General features: G+C 52.0%; 1 protein-coding gene across 2 annotated transcripts; it reads right to left on the bottom strand.

The window, feature by feature from the left end:
• Positions 1-262: 262 nt before the first annotated feature.
• SEPTIN12 (septin 12) lies at positions 263-14,467 on the bottom strand. 2 transcript variants are annotated; one of them, XM_082713182.1, is made up of 10 exons: positions 14,284-14,467; positions 9,273-9,457; positions 6,519-6,644; positions 6,356-6,437; positions 4,663-4,800; positions 4,397-4,514; positions 4,213-4,308; positions 1,598-1,694; positions 667-718; positions 263-576 (listed from the first exon to the last, which is right to left on the bottom strand). In XM_082713182.1, the coding sequence occupies exons 2-10, from the start codon at positions 9,433-9,435 to the stop codon at positions 369-371; spliced, it is 1,080 nt and encodes a 359-aa protein (XP_082569308.1). In that variant the 5' UTR covers positions 9,436-9,457; positions 14,284-14,467; the 3' UTR covers positions 263-368. The 2 variants fall into 2 exon arrangements, with proteins under 2 accessions (XP_082569308.1, XP_082569307.1); XM_082713181.1 differs by lacking the exon at positions 14,284-14,467 and adding an exon at positions 9,873-9,980.
• Between the last annotated feature and the right edge of the window lie 822 nt (positions 14,468-15,289).

The raw sequence follows: 15,289 nt of genomic DNA, 5'->3' as shown, positions 1-15,289 counted from the left end.
AAGCATTTATGATGCAGGGCCTGGCCCTGTGTGAGGAATGAGGCTTGGAAGACCGCGGCAGAGCCTGATTTGGAACTTGGCTCTGGTTCTGGGGCGAAGGGGTTTGTGGTCCAAGGTACATGCTCCCAGGTCTTCAGGACTCCCCCAAGGCCCTGGGGTCTCACACCGTTATTAAAAAAAAAAAGAAGAAGAACTATGCTTTTATTTGATGATAGCTCAAAGAAATCATCTAAAAGGATGCCTTTTGTTTTCCAAGCACAGCTTTTCATAAAAAGCAATGTCCACCTTTAATACATGCTCTAATACATAGACTTGTGTTGGGGGCTGCCGAGGACACTGGGAGCCCCGAGGCCCGGGCGCCCTGGTGCTCAGCACTCCTCGTCATCTTCAGAGTCATCCTGGGCCTGCTGGCATACCTTTGATGGCCGGGGGGTGGCCGGGGGCCCTCCAAGAGTCGGGGCCAGGTTCACCCAACCAGGCCCGCGAGGCAGCTGGTGGCTCTCATTCAGTCTGCAGACACGGTAGTTCTCATAGTGGACATTGTGGGTGATGTCCTTTAGGTCTTGGAGGTGGGAGCTGGGAAATGGGCAGCGGTTAAGCCCAGGCCCTGCTGCAGCTTCCCCCTGGGGTCCCCGTAGCCCCCCTGCCGGGCTCCCCCATCCTCACCGGATGAGCAGGTCTCTCAGGAGGGGAAACTCACAGTGCGCCAGGTTCTCCACTGCAAGACAGGACGCGGTGCGCTGGCCCTGCCCTGCCCGCTCTGCCCTCAGTGCGTACCAAGTAAGCGCCTGCTGTATGCTGTGTACCCCCATTATCCACCGCATCCCTCCCCCCACATTTCTCACTGTCTTATCCCACCTCCCATTCACTCGTTCATTCATTTGCTTTGTTCCTAAAAGAGGTGAATCAATGAATCCACTGACCATTATTATATCCTTAATAATTACTACATTACTACTTTACATTATATACCATATATACCATGTATATTACATCCTTTTAGTAATTATATTGGTAAATTGCAGGCTCAGGCTCTGGCTCCTCCCCCTTCACTTCCCAGTCTCCACCCCAGGGAGGCCTCCCTCTGCTCCCTCAGGCAGCCCTCTCTCCCACCCCACTTTGTCTCATTGTCTCATCAGCTCTATGAGGACAAGAACCCTGCCAGTTCTCCTTTCATTGTATCCCCTCAGGAACCACAGATAGTCTGCCTGGCACGCAGTAGGCCCACAGTAAATTCTGGTGAATGCCTAGGGTATCTTCTGGGTGCTGGCCATTGTGCAAAGCAGTGGCCTGGCCTGTCCCACCACCTTTCATGTGCAGATGTGCAGTTCATCTACTGCACCAAAGCAACTGACTATGACGTTGATGTTGTCATCATGCCCACATTACTGTGAGGAAACTGAGGCTCAGAGAGTTGGGGAACTTGCCCGAAGCTTCCCAGCTGTAAAGACGGACTTGATCCCAGGTCTCTTTCCTGACTGTGGGCTTGCCCACTCTGGGCCCTTCGATAGATGCTGAAGGTACCAAAGGCAGTAGGATGTGCCTGGCTTTTCACCCTCCCCCTCACCTGCATTCTCTGCAAGGTCCCTGCACTGACCTTCAATGATGCCCCACTTGGTCTTCCGGCCCAGGACACACCTCCCATTCACCAGGTGCTCTCGGTCAGCCCCGACCACAGCAAAGGGGATCCGGTCCTGCAGGAGACGAAACAGAAGGGTTGGCCTTGCCTGGGAGGTGGGGAGAGAAGTCACTGTGGGAAAGGCACATTGTCCTCTGTAGAGAGAAAAAAAGTGGTAGAAGGAGCACAGAGATCTAAAGGCAAAAGACATGGGGCATCTGGCTGGCTCGGTGGAGCCTGGGACTCTTGATGTTGGGGTTGGGAGTTCAAGGCCCACATTGGGTGAACAAATAACTTAAAAATAAGATCTTAAAAAAAAAAAAGTCACCAGGTACAAAATCTCATCAATGGCTCGGTTTCCTCATCTTGTCAAGGGGGAGTCAGGACGGCACATACACAGGCTTTGTGACTGTTTGGGAAGTTTACCCAAGGCCACAGTAATAACATAATCTTGCAGATGGCCCATCTCTTACCTGGGAAACAGGAGCTGTGACCACCTCCATCAGTTATCGTGAGGTTAAAAGACACAGGTTTGTAACCCAGGGCTTGGCAACCTACAGTGAGCGACCCAGATTCAGCCATGCCTGTTTTTCCACGTGGAAAGTCTGTCGGCACGCGGCCCATCTAGTCATCTGCTCTGGTCCAGGCTGCTTTCCTGCTGCCACAGCAGACAGTGGGGGCTGTGCAGGGACGGCGTGGCCCGCAGAGTCTAATACCTTTATCATCATCTCGGCCCCCTCACACACACACAAAAAGACATTTGGGGGTGCCTGGGTGGCTCAGTGGGTTAAGCCTCTGCCTTCGGCTCAGGTCATGATCTCAGGGTCCTGGGATGGAGCCCCACATTGGGCTGTCTGCTCGGCAGGGAGCCTGCTTCTCCCTCTTGCTCTGCCTGCCTCTCTGCCTACTTGTGATCTCTGTCTGTCAAATAAATAAATAAAATCTTAAAAAAAAAAAAAAAAAAAGACATTTCCCGAGCCCTGCTGAAAATTCTAGTTGTTCACTTGCTTGTGGTCGGAAGTGGAGAAGACTCGAATCCATAAACTACAAAGTGCTGTCCAGGGCTTTGTTTTTTTATTTCTCTGAGAGTTAATTTGAAATGAGGAACAACACGGACGCTAACAGGAGCGAGCTATCTGTTGCACACTTATTTGGCGCCAACCTGTGGCAAACCCTCAATGAATGTTTGGTGTCTGGATGATTTACTGAGATGTCAGGTTTGTTCTCCTTGTACTTCCGGTTCTATTCCAGCTGTGGCCAGGCTGCTGCCTTCACAGGTCTTGGGGCAGAAACCAGATTGTGGTAGAGGTCGAGGCTCTCTTAGTGTTTCAGAGGAACTCCTGTTCATTGGAATGTATGGAGACACTCGGTATCAGCTGGGAAGGAGGGCCTCCATGTGCAGATGTGCGGGTTGTTTACTGTACAAAGGCAACTGGCCTTGAGGCTATGTAGAGCCGTTGCCCTGCAGGCTAGAAAGGGTCCCCTGGGGAGGGAGTCAAGTCTAGGGTGATGGATGATGGATGATCAATCCCAGGCCTTACCAGGGTCCTTTGTATGATCCAGACAGACAGACATTAGATGTACTGCAAGGACAGCAAGGTGGGGGTTTGGAGTCCTAATTCACTTGATTTGGGGAAAAAGAAGATATTAGCTACTTTCCCCCTCCCCCGCTCCTTTTTTGGAACATCTTTACTGAGATAGAATTCCTGTATCATAAAATTCACCCTCTTAAAGTTTCAGCGGCTTTACAGGTACAGTTCACAAGACTGTGCCCCCATCCCTACCATCTAATTCCAGAGCATTTTCCATCGTGCTAAGAAGAAACCCCACTCCCATTAGCAGCCACTCCCCATTCCCCTCCCAACCCCCAGCCCCTGGCAACAACCACTAACCTACTTTCTGTCTTTGTGGGATTTCTCTGTTTGGGACCATGACCCGAGCCGAAGGCAGCGGCTTAACCCACTGAGCCATCCAGGCGCCCCTGCCTGTCATTTTTGATCACGGACGTCTTAGTGGGTGTGAAGTGGTATCTTGTGGTTTTGATTTGAGTTTCACTTATGATAGGTGTTACAGAACCGACATCTCTTCGTGTGCCTCTCAGCCATCTGTTCAAATTCTTCGGGGGAATGTCCGTTCAAAACCTTTGCCTAGGGGTGTCCAGGTGGCTCAGTCGGTGAAGCAACCAACTCTTGATCTCAGCTAAGGTCTTGATCTCAGGGTTGTGAGTTCAAGCCACTCCCACCCAGTGTGGAGCCTACATAAAAAACCAAAAACCAAAAAACTTTTGCCCATTTCTAAAGTGGGTATTTATCTTATACTGCTGATTTGTAAGAGGTCTTTACAAGTCCCTATCACATACATCATTTGCAAGCATTTTTTCCCATTCTGTGGGTGGTTGCTATGACCCATTTCTTGGTCACTTTTTGAGTCTGTGGATATGTGGAGGTTCAGACCTGCTAGGAGTATGTGCCTCCCGCCCCCCCCCCCCCCCCGAGCTGTAGAGAGAGATGACTCTGCACATGGGAAGGATGAGTGGAAAGAAAATCACCCAGCCGCGGTCACACCAGCCTGCCCACCCCGTCAGGGCCTCCTACCCGGATCTTGCTGTTGAGGATCCTGTCGTTGATGTCCTCATCGAAGCATTTCTGTGGGTACACCTCGATGCAGTGGGTCCTCAGGTTGTGCTGGATCTAGGGATGCAGGTGACCTCATCTCATCCTGTGTACTCTGCCTCCTCCTTGCCCCCACCGACCCCATCACCCTGGACGCCCAGATCACCCTGCGCCTGAAGCTCTCTCGCTCCTCAATGGTCAGGCTGTCAGCCCGGGCAATCACGGGCACCACGTTCACGGTCTGGGACAGCCGCTGTAAGAATTCAATGTCCAGGGGCCGCAGGCTGCTCCGGTGGGGGTGATGGCAGCGGTGAGTATGAGTGGGGGTGGCAGCCCCCAGCCCACACCGGGGACTCTCCTTCTTCCACCTCCTCCTCCTCCTCCTCTCCGTCCTGGGTAGGGGCCCTCCCCCAGCAGGCCCAACAACCTCACCAGTGCCCCGTGGGCGGCACGAAGTACACGCAGCAGTGCACCCGGGTGTCGGGGATGTGACGTTGGCGGGTGATGAGGATCTCCTCCTGCAGATACTGCTCATACTGTTGGTTGATGTAGCCGAGGATGGGGTCCCAGCTGGGGCCGCAGACGGACTAATCTCAGAGCCCCACCCCTGGGAGCCCCACCCCATTCCCTTGCTAGGAAGCCCAATGGCCCTGGTCAGCCCAGGACGCAGGACTTTCAGTACTGTACAACCCAAGGCCCTTGGTTACCCAGGCACCCTCCTCCTACTCCCCGGAATCATCAGAGAGGCCCCCTGCCGTGCTCAAGCTGGGGCCTCAGCTTCCCTGCTCCTGAAATGGGGACAATATGAGCACTTACACTTTGCAGGGGTGTGGCACTGAAAGAGCTAAACTGTTACAGCCCAGTTCATTGCCACAAGGATCTCCGGTGTCCTCTCCCTTTGTCCCTTCTGCCCTGGTTGTCAACACAGCACCCCAAAAGATCCTTTTATGAACAGGAGTGGGAGCATATCCCTTCTCTGTCCACCCTGCAGTGGCTCAAGGAAAGCCAAACCCCTTACGCTGCACTAGCAGGCCCCACGCCATCCCACCGCAGTTTCCTGCCTGCCCTCTCCTCCTCCTCTCCCTGCCGCTCACCACACCAGCCTTCTGCCAACAAACCCACCACAGGCCTGTGCATGTGCCACTATGCCTTGAACACTCTCCCCCGCGTTAGCACGCGGCTCGTTCTCACATCTCCTGGCAGTCTACCCAAGTGTTTCCTTATCTGGGAGGCCTTGCTTGATCATTCTGCTTAAAACTGCAATTCTCTGACTGCTCCTGACCCTTTCCACTTCCAGAGACGTCCTGCCTGGATGACAGAGCTGAGGCTCTCCCCATGTATAACTGATTTACTGTGCTCACTGCTCCACTGCCCCACGACAATGTAAATTTCAGGTTGAAAAAGATGTTCATCTGTTTTGTTCATTGCTGTGTGCCTGAATCTAGAACAGACCTGGCACACAGGACGTGCTCTCCGAGGCACCCTGTGCAGGCCTGGCTTCTTGGGAGCACCGAAGGAGCAGTCCCACCGTCTCTGCTTCAGAGGTCCTGCACTTGGCTGAATGTTCTGTAGTGGTGGTTTCATGATTCTTCATACTTTTTTGAACAAGGAGCCCCACATTTTCATCTCTCTGGGTCCCCCAGATTATGCAGCCAGTACTGATTGTGTGTGTGTGTGTGTGTGTGTGTGTGTGTGTGACCAACCACTGTCACGGGGTTGGGGTCTCATCAAGAGCTTAGAAGCACTCTGCAAGGTGAGTGTCAACATCCTCAAGTGACAAAGAAGGAAACTGAGGCATGGAGAGCTTCCATGAGCAGTTCCAGGTTACATGGCTGGAAAGTGGTCTAACCTGGCGGTCCTGGCGGTGTGGGCTTCTAACCCCTACTATACCATAACCTCGATTGAGCAACTATTTTGTATGCTAGCCAGCAAGCTCTGACATTCCGTACTTAACTCCCTTCAGTCTTGGAGGGATGGTTGCACACACCCATTATACAGACAAACAAACTGAGACTCAAAGATGCCACAGCCGGGTTAGGTTGCTTCAGGGCTGGGCTGTTTCCCAGAGGCCAGAGGGGCAGGGGCAGAGACCACCAGGGCTCTGCCCCCACTCCCAAGGACTCACCACTTGTCATTGTTGATCTGGTCCCCGAAGCCGGGCGTATCGGTCACGGTCAGCTTGAGCTTCACGCCCTTCTCCTCGATGACTGTGTGGGGAGAGCAGAGTGGAGTGAGACTGGCGGGGGTGGAGTGGAGTGGGGTGGGGAGGGGGGTGGGAGGCCACTCACTGTGTGTCACCGACTGCAGCTTCAGCGTCTGGGGTATAGGCCTCTCCAGGTCCAGCGCGGTAGACTTCCATATCTTGGACTTGAAGAGGGTGTTCACCATTGTGGACTTGCCCAGCCCGCTCTGCCCTGGGGGTAACCGGGGGACAGCAATGGTGGGGGACTAGTTTTAGGCAGTGCTTCTCAGGCTCTTAAATAGTTTTAGAAAGTGAACTGTTTTGTAAGCATAAACATACGGAGAAGTGGGTAATATCGTCAAGGTCCCCCTCAATGTTAACCCCCCCTTCTTATTGAGGCAAAATTCATACGATTAAAAAAAAAAGAACCATTAGTCACTTAAAGTGAATAATTCAGTGGTATTTAGTACATTCCCAGTGTTGTGCACCCATCCCCTCTGTCTAGCTCCTGTGAAAAATAACCCACGTCGTGGGGCTTAGTCGTGGGGCTTAATCGACTGAGCCACCCAGTCGCCCCCCGCCCCCAGAAATGTGGTCTTAACTCGTAGGTCAGGAATTTTGGGACCAGAATCAATGAGGTTTGGGACTCTCTATCCCCCAAAGAAAAGGGAGGTAAACCACCTGGGACCCTGGCTTGTCCCCTAAGGGAAAGCAGCCTTGCCTGGAACAATCCTTTCCTTTTACTGATTTTCCTTGCACCGCCCCCCTCCGCATTTCTTATAAAAACCTTCCAAAACAACGACCACAACAACAACAGCCCCAAAGCCTTACAGCACAGCCCCGTGGAGCTCCCCTCTACTTGTTGGATGGGATACTGCCCGACTCATGAACCATGTAATAAAGCCAATTAGACCTTCCAACTGACTAGGTTGAATTAAAAATTTTTTCTTTATTTGAAGTAGGCTCTGGGGTGCCTGGGTGGCTCAGTGGGTTAAGCCTCTACCTTCAGCTCAGGTTATGATCTCAGGGTCCTGGGATCAAGCCCTGCATCAGGCTCTCTGCTCGGCAGGGAGCCTGCTTCCTCTTCTCTCTCTCTCTCTGCCTACTTGTGATCTCTGTCAAATAAATAAATAAAACCTTAAAAAAAAAAAAAGAAATATTTGAAGTAGGTTGAAGTAGGCTCCATGACCAGCATGGAGTCCAATGTGGGGCTTGAACTCATGACCTTGAGATCAAGACCTGAGCTGAGATCAAGAGTTGGACACACAACCAACCGTGCCACCCAGGCACCCCCGAATTTTGTGTGTGTGTGTTTTAACAAAAACAAACACTTGCAAAAAAGTTTGCAAAAAACCCTAAAACAAATCATTTGCATTGCCCCCGAAGAAACCCCACAGTCGTTGGCAGTCCCTTCCTGTTCTCCCCCCGTGGTCACCCTTGGCAACCATGAATCTGCTTTCTGTCTCTGTGAATTTACCTTTTCTGGACATTTCCTACAAATGCAGTATTTGTCCTTTTGTGTTTGGCTTCTTCCCCTAAGTATCCCATTTTCAGGATTCATCCATGTCATACCAGCTGTGGGGGCTTTGTTCTTTCCCAAGGCTGAATAATGTTCCATCACAGGAACAGACCACATTGTGTTTATCCATTCAAGCTGATGGGCAGTTTAATGCGTTTCACAAATTGAACAGCTCATGGACACAGAGAGGGAGCACATAACTCCCCACAAGCCCACTCACGCCCCGTCTCAGTAGCTATAAGCCCCAAGACCCCAGGGACAACTGCTTACTGCCCTGACTTTCAACAGCTGGGCAAGGTTCTGCTTCCCCTTGTCTTAGGGAATCACATAGCATGTGCACTCCTGTCTGGCTCCTTTTGCTTGATGCTGTTTGGTGAGATACACCCAGACTGTCTGTTGTTGTAGTCAGTCCATTCTCCCTGCTCTGGGGGCTTCTCAAACTCTGCGGACCACACCTTGCAGGAGGGAGCACCTTGCTTCACAAGGACACACCTTTGTGTAGCTAATGGACGTGGTCCTTAGGGATGAGCTATCCTATCTGGGGGTCACACTTGGCTTCTGTCACCAGCAATACGGCAAAACAGAATTGAGCTGTGTGATCTGCGGCAAATACAAACCAGATTTTGCAGCCCTGGGTTTGCCAAAAAGAATGCAAAATGTCTCATGGATCATTTATTACATGAATTACAGGTCAGGTCACGATAGCATTTTGGAATAGTCTGGGTTACATAAAATAGGTGGTTATAATTAATTTCTCCTGTTTCTCTTCACTTCTTTAAAGGTAGCTACTGGAAATTTAAAAAATGATGGTACATAGCTCCTGTTATATTTCTGTTGGACAGCACTGCCTTACAATGGTACTCTTCATGGGTGCTACATGCTCCAACCTTTTATGTTCTGTTGTAGCTAGTTTGTTTCGGCCTACAAAATTAATTTTGCATATATAAAAAGGCAATTCTGGAGGACCTCCTTAACGCCAGGCCCTGTGCTAAGCCGGATGAGGAAAGGGGGCAGAGAGGGGTCGGGGACAGTGCACAAGGTCACCCACTGGTAGGTGTTAAGGGCTGGGACCAGGATCTGGGTCTAGGTGTTCACCACTTCCTGCCACAGCCTCCCCTTTCATTGCTCGGTTTGGGTTTGACTGGGGCTTTCTGGGTAATTCTTGTCTTTTAATGCCTCAGGGTTTCTAGATCTTCAACTATGACACCTGGTAAGGGACCATTATCAGGCCCTTTATGGATAGGGAGACTGATGCTCAGACAGGTGAATGATGTGCCCAGGGCCCATAAGGTTGCACTCATTGGTCTGTCCTATGAGTCCCCCCGCCCCCTGCTCACTCACCCACTACCATGATGTTGAACTCAAACCCCATCTTCATGGCCTTGATCTTCAGTTGGTCCAGCACGGCATCAATGCCCACATAGCCAAGCGTCTCGTAGGGTGGGGTCCTGGGGCTGGAGGGTCTTGATGAGCAGGGGGAGGGGGACTGTTTCATGGGTTCCATGGGGCCAAGGACACAGCAATGCCTGTCATTCAGGGGGGTGGGAAGAAGGGGGTCACTGGGGCCCCAAAGAGAGACCCCTGGATTCTCATTTCTGGACTCTGGCTCCTGAGCTCTGTTGCCAGGCACCCCCTACACACGATACCCCCAAATCTACCCATCCTCCACATCTCCATGGCTCAAGGGCCTTGGGGTAAGGTTCCTGGAAGAGCTGCCTTTCAAGGGAGGCTGAACCCTTCCCTGAGATGCACAAGCCCACGAATCTGTTCCTCCCCCACCAACCCCCTCCCCCAGCTTCTTCCCGCCCCCACCCATGGTCCAGGCAGGATACTTGCTCGGCTACTCCCCACCATCTCCTGCAGAATGTGCCAGCCTGGCAAAGCCCAGGGTCTGGACCCGTGGTGACAGAGAGAAAGGGAGAAGCAGCTTTTGTGTGGCACCTGATGACCTTGGGACTCTGAGGGAGCTTCAGGAGGCTGTTCTGTCCTGGCAGACCCTGGTGAGTGTGGTGAGGGAGATGGGACAGGGTGACAGTTAACTGAAGAATCCGAGCTCCACCCCTTTCCCCTCAAGGGGTGGGGGGTGAGGCGGGGGCTCCTCTACAGCAGGGACAGGTAAGATCCTCCAAGGTCTTTTCTGAAAACTACCCTAAATCCTTACAGTGACCCCTGCTTCCTGTTATATATACAGGAGCCCAGGGCCTCTGGGCAGTTCCCTCACCCAAGGTCACCTAACTGGGCTAAGCAGGCTTCAGCTGGTCCCTCTGACTTCCAAATTCATATCCCTTAACCCCTCTGCTGGGAGAGCAGATCCATAGCCGGAAAGCAGAACATCTGTGTGTCCTCTTCAGTCTGTCCACTGCTGGTGCTAGCCCTGAAAATCCAAAGACTGATCTAGGAAACGGGTCGCCCCACACGTAGTCTGCGTCTGTTGCTCTGGGGGCTCTAAGGTAGTAGCTTGTTTAATAATCATCTCGGCACCGTGGAGCCGGCACTGTTACACCCTCCAGTTTACAGAGAGGGTCTGAACCAGGTGTTCAAGGTCACCTAGTGAGGAAGCGGTAGGGTGGGTGGGATCTGAGTCCACGTTCTCACCTTCTAACACCTCTTCTCTTGTTCACAGGAACATCTAGAATTCCAGGGTGTCTTAGAGAATGAAAGCCCCGGTGATTCTGGTCCAGCCCACAGCTGATGAGCTGCCCTCTGTAGCTGGGCCATGAACTCTCCAGTTTGCCGTAGTCCTCACCTCTCCCTAAAGTGTCCCTGATAAGATGTTTCTTATACCAAGAGCTGGCTCAGCTCTTTCCCACCTGTTTCCTGGTGTGCGAGCAGTCCTCAGTAGTGCTGGCAAACATTTTCTCTGAAAGCCTGTGTGTCATAACATCTCTATGGCATGTACCCTTCAGCCCTGTTGTCTGAGTGGGAAAGCAGCCACAGACAGGCAAAGGGTGTGGCTGTGTGGCCATAAAAGTATTTACAAAAGCAGGAGGCGGCCTGCTGACCCTGCTCTGCCTACGGGAACTCACCCAAGTCTGCCCCAGTCCACTCACCTCCACTGTCCTGAGCCCCAGCTAGCCTTCTGTCCCTCTCTACCCAGGCCCTTCTGCTCCTCCACCTTCTATACATCTATAAGGCAGAGGCTCAAACTTCACCTTCACAACTTGAGGCTGGGCAGGGCCTGTGGCGGGAGGACTGAGCAGAGCCTGCCCTGGAGCAGAGAAATCTCTCAAGCTATCAGTCCCCAGCTCTGGAGGGATACAGGAGCCTGGCTTCCTCCTCAAAGCGAATGAGAATGTTATGTGTGGACGACTGAACAGTAATGGGGACTGCTGGACTGGCCCTGAGCAGGAGGAGATCTGGCCTCTGGAAAGATCTCTGGAGAGAACACCCCTCCCCCTGCCAAAAAATCACATGTGAGTGGCAGTAGGGTTCTGAACAATTTGTGGGGGGGAAGCGAGGCTCAGTAGGTGGCCACTCTCACTGCAAACGAGATGATCAGGTTTACAGAAAGCAGCAGTCACCTGCAAGGTGCCCTTGGCTCTGCGGATTGCGAAATGCCCAGGGTAAAGTGATCTGAGCAGTATGAGCCTGGCCGCTGAGCCCAAAGGTATACAAAGAACAGAAGACTGGGGGGGATCACACCCACAATTTGGGTGAGTAACACACGGCCATCTAGTGTGTGTTTCCAGAGCGTCTCATCGGGCTAAGAAGTGTTAATGTGGATTATTCCGTTCGGTCTTAAGACGAGAAGGAGGATGCTATGTATATATCCATTTTACAGAAAAGGATACTGAGGCAAAGATGATCAGGGATTGTGCCCCAAGATCACACACTGGTGGGCAGTAAGGACTGGGAGCAGGATCCAAGTCTGGGGGGTCTAACCCACGTGAAATATGTCCTGCCACATGACCCCCCCATCATTGCTCTGCTTGGGTCTGGGGGCTTTCATGGGGGTTTTTATTTTTTAACAGCTTAAAATGTCCCAGATTTTCTTTAATGAAAAGGTCTGGGGCACCTGGGTGGCTCAGAGGGTTAAGCCTCTGCCTTCGGCTCAGGTCATGATCTCAGGGTCCTGGGATCGAGCCCCACATTGGGCTGTCTGCTCGGCAGGGAGCCTGCTTCCTCCTCCTCTCTCTCTCTCTGCCTACCTTCCTGCCTACTTGTGATCTCCCTCTGTCAAATGAATAAATAACATCTTAAAAAAAAAGAAAAGAAAAGAAAAGGTCTTACTTCCCCACCCCCACCATGGGGAGGTCTTACTTTCATAATGGGAATGAAAAACAAGAAACAAGGGTCTGGATGGGAAGTCTAAGGGTCAGGGGGGAGAGGAGTGGACAGAAGGCCTTTTGCCCACCCAGCCCAGCCAAATGGTGGGGGGACAGGGGCCACAGCTGCAGACCCCAGGCGGCAGGGGCAGAAGGAGAGAATCTGAAGCAGATTCTATACTAAGCACAGAGCCCGAGGCACGGCATGGAGCTCACTTTGGGGCTCAATCTCACAACCCTGAGATTATGACCTGAGTTGAAATCAAGAGTCAGATGATCAAATGAGCCACCCAAGAGCCCCAGTGCTTCTCTCTTTTTAAAAATTGAGGTAAATGGTGGCTCGGTCGGTTAAGCATCTGCCTTCGGCTCAGGTCATGATCCTGGGGTCCTGGGATCGAGCCCTGCATCGGGCTCCCCACTCAGCGGGAAGCCTGTGTCTCCCTCTCCCACTCTCCCTGCTTCTGTTCCTTCTCTCGCTGTCTCGCTTTCTGTTAAATAAGTAAATAAAATCTTTAAAAAAAATTTGAGGCAAAGGGGCTCTTGGCTGGCTCAGTCAATAAAGTGTGCAACTCTTGGACTCAGGATGTGAGTTCAAACCCCATGTCAGGTGTAGAGCCTACTTAAAAATAAGGAAGTATGGGCATCTGGGTGGCTCAGTGGGTTAAGCCTCTGCCTTTGGCTCAGGTCATGATCTCAGAGTCCTGGAATCGAGCCCCAACTTGGGCTCTCTGCTCGGCAGGAAGCCTGCTTCCCCCTCTCTCTCTGCTTACTTGTGATCTCTCTCTCTCTGTTAAATAAATAAATAAAATCGTTTTTAAAAAAATACGTAAATAAGTAAAATTGAGGTAAAATTCACATAAAATTAACCATTATCTGTTCTTTTAAAGAAAGATTTATTTACAGAATACCTGGGTGTCTCAGTCCTTAAACGTCTGTCTTGGGCTCAGATCATGATCCTGGGGTCCTGGGATTGAGTCCTGCATCAGGCTCCCTGCTCTGCGGGAAGCCTGCTACTCCCTCTCCCACTCCCCTTGCCTGTTTCCCTCTCTCGCTGTCTCTCTCTCCATCAAATAAATAAAATTAAAAAAAAAAAGATTTATTTAAGTATTAGAGAGAGACAGTGGGGTGCGGGAGGATCACAGGGAGAGAATCTTCAAGGAGATTCCCTGCTGAGCATGGAGCCCAACTCGGGGCTCAATCCCAGGACCCCAAGATCATGCCTTGAACCAGAACCAAGAAGTCGGACGCTCAACCAACTGAGCCACTCAGGCACCCCCTCTCCCACCGTTATCCGTTCTTTCTTTTGAGCAGATAGGTGGCAAACCAGAATTGAGTGCATTCACAATGTCATAATGCCACCACCCCTATCCTGTTCCCAGACATGTTCATTACCCTAAAGGACACACTAAACACTCACTCCCCCCCCCCCGAGTTCCCCATCCCCTGGCTAACGCTAGTCCCTGGATGTGCCCGTTCTAGATGTCTCCCAGAAACAGAACCCCACTCTGTGTGGCCCTTTGAGTCTGGCCTCTCTCACCGTGCGGCATGTCTTTGAGGGGCATCCGTTTTGTGGCAGGTGTTAGGACCTCATTTTTCTGTGTGGCTGAGGAAGGGCCCAGTATGGACAGATCACATGGGCTGTTCCCACCTTTTGGCTCTCGAGATGAGTGCCGCTGTGAAAACATTTGTGCCCAAGTCTTTGAGAACCTGTTTGCAGTTGTCTTGGGTCTACACCTGGGAATGGAATAGCTGGGCGTTTGCTATCACCGCATGTGACCTTTTGAGGCACTACCTGAATGCTTTCCATAGTGGCTGCAGTGCTGTCTCCTTTGGCAATAACACTCCGGTTGCTCAGAATGACCCTGCCTCTTGCAACAGGGCTTGGAGACGTCGGAATGGGATGGAGGGGTTGTAGGGTCCCAGGGCAGGAGACCCTAGAATATGGTGGTCAAGGGCTCTGGGGTCTGAGTGCCTGGGTCCCAGTTCTGGCTTCTCTGCTCACTCTGGGTATGGCCGGAAGGATCATGCCCCCCCAAAGATGTTTTCATCCTAATCCTTGGAACCTTGGAGCAAATATGTTAACTTACCCGGCAGAAGGGACTTTGCAGACGTCATTCCGATCGTGAGGTCATCCTGTGGGCCTATGTCATCACAGGGGTCCTCGTCATAGGGAGGCCAGGAGGGTCGGGGCCGGAGAAAATGAGGCTGGAAGCAGAGACCCGGATGGACGAAGGGACGGGCATGGCCGCTAGGAGCTAGAAAAAGCAAGGAACAGATTATCCTCTAGAGCCTTCAGAAGGATCACAGCCCTGCTGTTGTTTCAGACTCTGACCTCCAGAACCGTGAGACAATAAATTTGGATTGTTTCAAGCCGCTAAGTGCAGGGGTGATATGTTCTAGCAGCAACATGAAATGAATGCATCAGGTGTGTGACTCGAGCTGGTTGCTAGACTTCTCAAGGCGGCGCCTTTCCTATCTGTATGTGGGGAGAACGGGAACAGCCCCTTCAGGATTGCCACAAGGACACATCTGGTAGTGGATGTACAGCGGTCTGCTTGGTCCTCAGCCTAGCTGAGACGTTGTCCCCTGCTAGACCACAAGCCCCAGAAATGTGTCCACCTAGGGCAGGGCCAACCTCAAGTGCTGAGCAGTCTTGGGCCCTTGGTGGGCCTGGGATGTGTGTGTGCTGAAGGAAGGGAGAGTGAGAGCTGCCTCTGTGGTCAGTGTCAGGCCCGCAGGTCCCCAAGTCCCGGGGGAAGAGCTCGTTTGAGAGGACAAGCATCTTCTCTTAAGGATTAATGTGAAGATTAGAATACAGCAAATATGGACACAGAAGACTCCTAGTACGGTGCTGGTAAATGCCACCTGCATTTGGATGTGGAAATGGAAAGGGATGTGGGATGTGGAATGGAAACCACCTTTCCCTCCCTCCCGTCTTCACTCATGAAGTCCACAACGGCCCAGGGCACACTGTGTTCCAGGCTGCTTGTCTGGTCTACTGAAAAAACATGAAAAATCCTGGAAGGAAGAGGGTTTCGGGGCCCGTGGCGCCCTCTGTGGGTCCTGCAGCACCTGCTGCTGTGGGGAGGCTGT

Source organism: Mustela nivalis (genome assembly GCF_964662115.1).
Source record: "Mustela nivalis genome assembly, chromosome: 19".
NCBI classification, from domain to species: domain Eukaryota; kingdom Metazoa; phylum Chordata; class Mammalia; order Carnivora; family Mustelidae; genus Mustela; species Mustela nivalis.
This window is presented reverse-complemented; position numbering and strand designations above follow the sequence as displayed.

Excerpts from the sequence above, each read along its gene's own strand:
- SEPTIN12 (XM_082713182.1), bottom strand. The coding sequence starts at position 9,435 with ATGGAACCCATGAAACAGTCCCCCTCCCCCTGCTCATCAAGACCCTCC. Across the intron at positions 6,645-9,272 it reads GTTCAACATCATGGTAGTGG|GGCAGAGCGGGCTGGGCAAG; the intron begins GTGAGTGAGCAG and ends GGTTACCCCCAG. Across the intron at positions 1,695-4,212 it reads TCCTCAACAGCAAGATCCGG|GACCGGATCCCCTTTGCTGT; the intron begins GTAGGAGGCCCT and ends CGTCTCCTGCAG.